General features: G+C 44.5%; 1 protein-coding gene across 1 annotated transcript; it reads right to left on the bottom strand.

The window, feature by feature from the left end:
* Nucleotides 1-731: 731 nt before the first annotated feature.
* SRD5A3 (steroid 5 alpha-reductase 3) lies at nucleotides 732-7974 on the bottom strand. The gene is made up of 5 exons (XM_075149102.1): nucleotides 7772-7974; nucleotides 4730-4881; nucleotides 4116-4310; nucleotides 2667-2789; nucleotides 732-2137 (listed from the first exon to the last, which is right to left on the bottom strand). Exons 1-5 carry the CDS (start codon nucleotides 7972-7974, stop codon nucleotides 1878-1880), a joined length of 933 nt encoding a protein of 310 aa, XP_075005203.1. The 3' UTR covers nucleotides 732-1877.
* Nucleotides 7975-9283: the final 1309 nt, after the last annotated feature.

Raw genomic sequence — 9283 nt, 5'->3', positions numbered from 1 at the left:
GCCGATTGGCTGCGCCCGCCGCTGACGGACGCTCCGCCCCCCGGAACGGCGCGCGGGGACCGGTGGCCCGTCGCGATCCCCTGCGAGTCGCGGTGCGACAGCTCAGGGGCAGTCGGGCTGAGACCCAGGCCTTGGTTTCTACCCCCTTCTCCGGCTCCCGGCGTCGAGAGGGGACGGGCAGGGCGGCTGTGCAGCTTTCCCGGGGGAGCGGGCGAGTCGAAGCGCGTCCCTCCTCCGTTCGCAGTGGCCTACGGGCAGGGAAAGGGCGCTGAGGGACGGAAAGCAAAACGGCTGCGTAAGAAGGCAAAAAAAATTGCATAGAAATGGCCTGGGCACATCCAGGTTTCTGAAAGCCCAAGTACGAAGCAGCACGTTGGATATGCGTGACCCGAGGAGGGCCTTGCGCCCTGATGCTCTCCCCGGGGTAAGGATAGGAACGTGCTCCCTGAGAAGCAATGAAGTCTAGTAAACGGGACCAAGAAGGCCAGTGAAGCAGGAGATGCTTGGAGACAGGCTTAAGGAGCCTCCTGAGAATCACAAAAAAAAAAAAAAAAAGACGCGGTCCCAAGATGGGATTGTTATGTTCCACGGTGAACTGAAGCTACAGAAGTGTTGATGGAGAGAGGGTTGCAAAAGCCAAGGGAGGTACAATGTTTTGTGCAAAGTATTTGCTCGTGTTTTGCAAATACATAGCTCAATTTTGAAAAATTATACAAAAAGGAAATAGCAGGTGTAATAAACTCTTTTAATTAGATAATTCATAAGATATACTTCAGCATATAAAAATTCTTCTCATATATAAAATAATATATGCATGTAAGTAGAAAAACACACTGAAACACCAGCATCCATATGCTACATCATGCAAACTGATCATTCATTCCAGTATCCTGAAAAGGACCAAAATATTAAATGGTTAAGTGCAAAAAGCCCCTGTGCTGAGTGACATCATCTCCCCAGTAAAGAATTTCTTTGCAATGCTTGTCAGGTACTGGTTTGCGTGTGTTCTCTGCCTCGGCAGTTCATTACACCTGCTCTCGCAGGCTGTTTAAAAACCAGTGTAATCGTGGTTATGGTCATCCTGCATAACTGCCCCCTCTAACACACGAGGGATTCTAATAACCCGCTGTAAGGATGACAGAACTATAACCAAGAACGTTAATTTTCTGCAAATTTTCCTCTCCTGTCTTTCTAGACAGAGAACCTTCCATGGTTTTCCCAGTTTAGGGATAAACAAGGAGTTTTCATCAATGAATGAAAACACCTTGGTGCAGAAAAGATAATGCAGAGAAAGGGTCTGTTTATCTCCGCTGCTGAGCATGAGTCATTCCTCCACCGCAGCTTTCTCCACCGGTTTTTGTGCTTGCAGTTATAAAGCAGTGGCTGGTTTTAATTATCAACAGGGAAGCACAGAAAGACAGTACACAATTTGCCTCCCTCTGAAGTGAGTCAAAGAAAAGAGAGTAGGAAAAAAACATGCTTAATATTAGACAAGGCATGAAATACAGTAGTTCAAATGATTCCCTGCATCCTCCTTTCACTATACAGTTTTCACGTATATGTATTTGGGCTTGCTGCACAACAGCAAGTATTTTATGCATAAGATAATTATAAAACAGAAAAGAGCCAATTAGCATCTCTTCAGTTTGAATTAAGGTCTTCAGCAAACCTTTTTTAGCTTGTATGATATGCAGAGACCTTACATTTCCCCACATAAATTGGTAACACGGATGAGATTATCATTAAAATTATGAGCTTTTAAGCTAGAATTAGAGAAAATATGTGATTTTACCTTGGCTTTAATAAACTGTAAATCTCTTATTCCTTTACAGAAAACATTTCCCAGTTTGCACTAAAGATACTTTAGAAGAAATATTCTAAAAAACAAATGGTATAAATGCTTTTCGATGCTTTGGATAGGAGCTAAAGTTTTTCTGATAGAACTCGTGACACAAAACAGCAGCCAGTGCCTGGTTAAAAAGAACATACATCACTACACACCACCATGTCATGTTGTGAAATCCAAGCGTGACGGCCATAGATACATATATGAGGAGCTCTGCAAAATAATGAGGGCAAGAAACTCTCTCAAACCAGTCTCCAAAAGGTACACTGTGGCTCAGACTTACGACCTTTCCTGCAAGCAAACAGAAAGAAATTAGTTGAGAACATGCATTAAACAAACTTTTCTCTTCTACCCACAATTACAGAACAACGTGCTCATTAAAGTTATCATCATCATCCACCTCCATCTGATCTGGCAGCTTTACACTTCTTAATGAAGTAAGATGCCACCTCTGGCTGTTTGCGCAAATACAGAGTAAGGAAACCTATTTTTAGCCCGCATGGAGACAGAAGTGAGGTCCCCAAGGAGTGGCACAAGTCCTAAGCATTAGCATGTGTCTGTCCTTAGGACACTAGAAGCTAGACCTTCATTTTAAGTTCTATAAAACTATATATACAGATACAGACACACACCCCCATTCAGCCATCCGATCTCTTTTCCAAACAGCCTTATTTAATCTACTGAAAATCTTATAGAGAGCACCACACTACAGGAACCGAAAAATACTTGTATTTTAAGGTATTAGAAGCTACAGAAGCCTATTGAAACAACAAGGAAAAAATTAACTAAGTAAATTGTTGGCAGAAATGAAACATCTTACCTGATTTACTTTTTCTAAGGTTAGCTAGAATCACAAGACATCTGTGTTGGTGAAGAGAGGCCCAAATGTACATCATAACTCCAACAATGTGATACCAGCAGATCTGCACAGAAAGCTCTTCTCCTGAATGAAACATGTTTCATTAATATATGGCCAGGAAATACCTTCCCAAGCATCATCCCAAAACATTATATACATTTTTTAAATGTTACTGTCTTACAGAGTTCTTGTAGCGAGCCTCTAATCCCTTGAAAGATGCTTTTAAATCCTGCATCATTTAAGTGCTCAGCTGGTAGTTCATTTCCCTTAACCACTCTGTACTAAAAATACCTAGTTTTTAATCCAGTAGCTTGAGGTAGAGCAAGATGTACAACTGATACATAATTGATAGTCTAAGGCTTCAATGTTCAACAGTGTTTGTAATTCTTATCCTAATTAAAGATGTTGTCATGGCTCAGGTCAACATGTAAGTCCACAGTTGTTTTTGTTCACAGTGAGTGAGATACATACATACACACATCTAGACACACACACACACGCACCCGCACAGTGTGAACCATTTAGGCCTTCAAAAAAATGTTGACTGTATTAAGGATAATTTCCAATGTACAAGCCAATACACCATCTCCAAGAATCTACAAGATGTGAAAAGCAGAAGACAGGTCCAGAAAGAAAAAGGCTTTATCTACACCTAAGAGATCTGAAGGTTCTTTTAAAAAATCACTGGATTAAACTAGAGCTCATGTGGTTGGAAGTAGTTAAAAACTTCACTAAATTTACATACTTGATAATGACCACTTTACAAAAATTAGTCATGGGAGAAGCACTACAACGGGCTCATGGTTCGTCTGTGCAGGGGAATAGCAGCTCAGTTGTGAGACTCAGTGGAATGTGTTGCCAGAAACAAGTCATATAATTCAAATTTCTGCTGTATTAATGGAGACATTACAGTACCGAGGGAAAGAGACTGACTGATGCAAGGCAGAGCAGTGGCGAGTTCTCAATGGAAAACAACGGAAGTGGCCAAGACAGCCTTGCAGACTCGCCTTACAGGAAAGCTTACAACCAAAAACCAAACTCCATTTTGAGAACTGAAGTTGCATAGTGGCATTTGAGAACTGGTACCTATTACTGTCCTTCATAAAGCATATGTATCTCAATGCAAAACTGATTGGTAATGATCCTGAAAGTACCTATGTGAGATGTCTTTCAGGAAATAACAGTGATGGTTAACATGAAAGTGTGTCTCAGTGTCTGTGTTTGTGTATAATGCTGGTTGATTATGTGATATACTGAAATGTAATCACTTTGAGCTATGCCAGTAAATATTTTTATGTCTCATCAGCTAACACACTTCTCACACAAGCAGCCCGCTATGAAACCATTTGCCACGATGGAAACAAATGGGAGCAAAACTGCATCTTTGGTAATAACTAAGCAGGCACTTACCATTCCTGATGTTAGTAGGCACTTGACATAGCACAGTTGAGCCAACAGCAATGTAGTAACCAAGTCCAAAGCAATACTGCACGATATGAATGACGCCATTGGAAAACACGCTGGTCCAGAGGCATTCTGCAAGTCTTCGACAGCTATGCAGCCAGAGCAGCAGGAGAACCAGGAGTGCAGAGAAGTGCTCGCTATCTGCTTGCAGGTAAAAAATAGCGACTTTGAGACAGATAGGAACAATTTAACGCTGACAGTGCTTCAAAAAGGCTATTTTTTCCCTCCCCACAGGAAAATTTTACCCTCATTTTAAATTAACTGAGCACTGGGGAAAGTATTTGTACATGTGAGGCACTGCTGACCACAGCAAGATTACTTCTAGAAGGTGCTAACGGCCCTTTCTGCTAAAAGGACTGCTGAATGCCATCATATCCAGAAATCAGAATGATTTCTACCTTGAATAATGACAAAGGGACTTGGTATTCCAGGAAAGTCACTTGGACCCTAGTTTAAAAGCAGCTGATGAAGTAGCATTTGAAGAATACAAATTCAGCACAGGATGGTAGTGCAGCTTTCTAATATTTATATGGCTGCATCATAATAGCTGGAATACTTGCCCACGTCCTCACTCTGAGAATCTCTGCCAAGAGCACGGTGCATGTACTGAATCCATGATGGGAGCAACCCTCCGAGGAACTCAGCTTGGAAAAGCCAGATCAGCAGAAAACCGTTCCAGAGCACAGAAACCACGTAGAAGTGAGTAAACCACCTGTGAGAACAAAAAGGGTCTTCATTAGTGTTCTCACCGTTCCTTAGTTGGAAATGCAGTTGCAGGACATGCTTGCCTGATGGTGAATACATTCCTTTTTGGTCCCCGCATCAATAAGGAGAGAACTCAGGACTCCAGTGGTATCAGCAGGAATAACCCTAATGTCTCCTTCCCCCAGCGAAATACTGCCTGGAATAACCTCTAACTTAGCTTACCTTACTAATCATAGCTGCACTAAAAAAGAGAAAGTGTAAACCACACATCGCAAAGGTATTCCTCAATGCTTACAAGTAATCATGATGCGCACAACTTTTTGTTTATAATTCACACCACTGAAAGCACATCCAAATTAATTTTCTGGGCATTTCCAGGCTGTTGTGCCTAGCAGCACTCCCACTTTCCTCAGTTTTAGTGGATGCATTACATGACGTGTTAAAGTTCATAAATGACAAATGCAGATGGTAAAAGGCACCCAGAAATAATTAGTCAGCTGTACACTAAAATATCTTATCCCTCTGCAAATTCAAGGTCTGCAACAATCATATAGGAAAAAAGGAGAGACCACCAATACCACTGGGTGATTACAAGGCAAGACCACACGTTTTTTTTAAGAAAATAAAGAATCCCCCAACCTCATAATGCACTTATAAAAGCATATTATGCATTACTGAATGCAAGACATTACGGTCAAGACAGGCAACTAGATGGAGTTAAACAGCCTACGACATCCAGCTCAAACTAGGTGATCCACTATTTCCTTTTGCTTTTAAAACTAAAAGTCCTTCTGGCTAAGAATAAAAATCAGGATCTCTGTAAACACCTGCAAAGAGATGAAATACCATGGGAAGACGCTGATGGCCTTGTCTTGACAATGTAACTATTGGTACAAAACTGTATAGTCAGAGAAGACTATGTTTCTCTGGAACATGCAAACTTTTCTTTTGGGGGAATGTAGGAGTACGACATCCTTGCTTAGTGAAACCAAATAAAGTGACCCCCTCCCAAAGCAGCTCGGGTATCTCTCAACAGCAATACAGAGGCCAAATCAGAATCACAGAGGTAGTGAGCATCCCTGCACGCCCATTAGCAGTTGGTAGCCCCTTGAGACGATCACTTCTCCTCGGTTCCTTCTCCTACCGAGCACAGACAGCAACGTTCACTCTGCTGGTTTGCAACAGCAGAAGTAAAATTTAGCCCCTCTCCCTCATTTTCTGCTTAGAAGACAAAGAGAACTTGTATATTGATAAAAACTCATCGCCATCTCCAAGTTTTAAGGTCTTTCCCTGCTGTCCTGTTACTTAGTAGACTTCTGTCTCATCACTCGCCAGATAACTTTCTCCACGTGTTGCTTTTTGCTACCAGCACACAAACAAGCCCTCCCAGCTTAGCAGAGACATGCCTTGCGAGCTCTCAGCAATCCCAGTTACGCTGGGGATGTATCTGACCTACACAGCGATCCAGCACTGCAGTAAGTACATGTGTCGTCCCTCAAGGAGAGGTGTTCCCTATTTGCCAAACCAACCCAAAATGAATCATAACATTTGACAAGATGAATGGCAAAGTTAAAAATAAGCCCAGGCTAGTGAAAATACAATGCTTGTTTGGAAACAAGACGCAGATGAATGGAAACAGAAAATGCTTCAACAGCTAGATTCAGGCTCTTCTGTATTCTTTCATCTAGCAGGTTTACGGGTTCACTACTCGAGTAACAGAATCGCTTTGTAGATGGTGAGAGCTGAGCCCAATTCCCTGAAAAAGCCACGTTCTTCAGACACCATCTTCTCTAAGACAAGGTGGTGGGAAACTTCTGCTGGAGAAAGGTCAACTCAAACGAGAACCTACTTTAAGAATTTTGCAGTACGCCTACCACTTTGCAGTATGCTGCAATTAAGACAAAGCCTTTATGAGCCCTTATTTTCGCTGAGGATACTGCAGAGCTTAAACACATCCCTGGGTATTTTCTGTAACCAGAAGCCTGATAACCAAGATACTACATTACAACCTTTCCGTAAATAACATGCTGTGTCACAGAACTTTTTTTTTAACATTTGGTTTGAAAGCTATTTATATAACATGTGTCAGTGATAACAAGATCACTACAGTAGGGGCAATCGGATCTTTGGGTTAAGTACCCTCCCAGTCCTGTCCTGCTGGCCTTGCAAGATCCTGTCATGCCTACGTTCAAGTCAAAGGCTAGTTCTAGTCATGAATCTTGGCTGATCAAAAACAACGAAATCCCAGTAACGTATAGAAAGCTGTAAATGTTTTTTTTTTCCCCTCTTTTCCCTCCTTCATCCTATTGAACATCTATTAAGAGATTTGTTTGGATAATGCAGTGGTTCTTTTGCCTTATTAGAGACTGTTCACGGAGGGTCCAGATCGTTATGCTAACATGCTGCTATTAGTATCCTAAGTCACATTCTAAAAAGAAACCTTGAAGGAGGAAGATGACGACTGAGAATCGGTTTAAGACAGTAAACCTGCAGTATATTTGCATAGTCACAGTCACACTCAGGAATCCATATTCCCAGGTCCCTGACCTGAGCCTTGCAGGAAGGTTCGTTTTGCAGATACTGCATGGGACTGGGATTCAAGGGATTAGGCTTTGGTTCCAATTTGGAACATATGGACCACAGTCCCTATGCTCCTCGGTTCCCCATCTGTAAAAACAGAACAACCTTCTGCAAAAAAATTGAGCCCAACTCTATAAAAATACGCAATGCTATTTGCATATGCTATTTATTTTCTACATCTTCAGCTGAATTAATGGGAATGCCCCTACAGTGATTCCCATGCTACTGTGGCGGAAGGCATGCAGCATTCCAGTGCCGGAAATGGCGGCAGGTCACTGCCTCGCTCGGCGGAGCGCAGCCCTCCGGGCCGCCCTCACCTCTTGGGCACCTGGAGCAGGCGCAGCCAGGCCGGGCGCTGCCCGCAGCCGCGCTTCGTCTTCCCGTAGCGAATGAGATCCTGGAAGAGGCCGGAGACGACGCCGCCGCCGGGCCGCCGCGCCGCGGCCCGCCGCCGCAGCAGCAGCGCCGCCAGGAAGGCGGCGGCCAGCAGGGCCCAGCCGGCGCCCAGCACCGCCAGCATGGCCCCGGCCCCGGCCCCGCCCCGCCCCGCTCCGCCCCGCCCCGCCCCGCTCCGCCCACGGCCGCGGAGGGCGGCCGGGACTTGTCAGCGGTGGCAGCGTTCTCCCTTCCTCTTCCCGCTTTCGGGAAAAGGGGGGCCCGCCCAGCCGGGGGCGGGTGAGCCCCGGGGGATCGGAAGGAGCCGGGGGGTGCAGGAGTCGTGGCCGCTGTGCTCTGTCCCTGCGGCTGGCGCCCAAAACGGGGGGGAGGGGGAAATCTGTGTTTATAACCTTGTTACCGTGTGCATCTTCCAGCACTTGGGCCGCCTCCATCATATCTTTTCGTTTCGATTCAGAGGCGGTAGGGAAGCTGCCGCAGGTTTAACAGCGCTGGGGAGAGACGAACCCGCCGTGGTCTCCTCCGGTAACCCAGAGACAGCGTCCCGGCAGCTGCCTGTAATCTCACCCAGTTCCCGTTCCGGGGCTCATCTCAATTGCGTGCGTACCCGTCAGCCGCCTCCCCCGTCTTACATGCGTGCGGGGTCCCATATTCAGAATTTTATTCTAATAATATTATAGGTTTTGTCAAAGCCTTTCTTTGCCTTTCTTTTGCCCTGAGAACTCAAGAAGCCAAACCAGCTTGGCACCAAAGGGAGATGGTTCCCTCTGACCCAAGTGAAAACGTCCTGCCCGCACCCCTCTTGCATGCACAGAGGGATGCGGGTCCAGCTTTCCCCTCGTAAGAGAAACTGAGTGTTACTTGGCAGGCGTTCAGGTGTTGGTTTATTTGACCAAATATCACCGAGTCAATTATCTGACTCACTGCCTCCAAGGAGATACTGAAAGATATTTCAAACATTTCATAATATATATGAGAAAAGTAATGACGTTTAGTGTGGGCATGGTTATGCTAGTGCTTATTAATGCTCTAGAGTAAAATAAGATTTTAAGTCCGGATTCTCAGGAAAAAATAGACTATTTCCAAGTCTTTAAATACAGAACAACCTGATTTTATCAGTCTGTAGTGCTACTTCAGACCATCATGAAATCAACAGATTAAGAGAATAAGGCAGTGGCCACTACCTTGCAGCTCACTGAGATTCAGGCCTGAAGTACACACAGGTTTTGAGTTCAGGAGGGACTTCTGTTGACACCGATGTGCTTCCACAACGCCAGCATGGCTGCCTTTGTAGTGGCACCTCCCAAGGTATCTTTAAAGGTGTTGATGACTTTTTCCCATATGGCATTGAATTATGTCATAAGCACTTTAATTGCATCCCTACCAGCTACCAAACCCATGTAGTATCTTTTTTTTGGTGTAGATCAGGCTTG

This window comes from Calonectris borealis, chromosome 4 (assembly GCF_964195595.1).
Source record: "Calonectris borealis chromosome 4, bCalBor7.hap1.2, whole genome shotgun sequence".
NCBI classification, from domain to species: domain Eukaryota; kingdom Metazoa; phylum Chordata; class Aves; order Procellariiformes; family Procellariidae; genus Calonectris; species Calonectris borealis.
The sequence above is the reverse complement of the archived record's forward strand: the minus strand, read 5'-3'. Positions and strand labels throughout refer to the sequence as shown.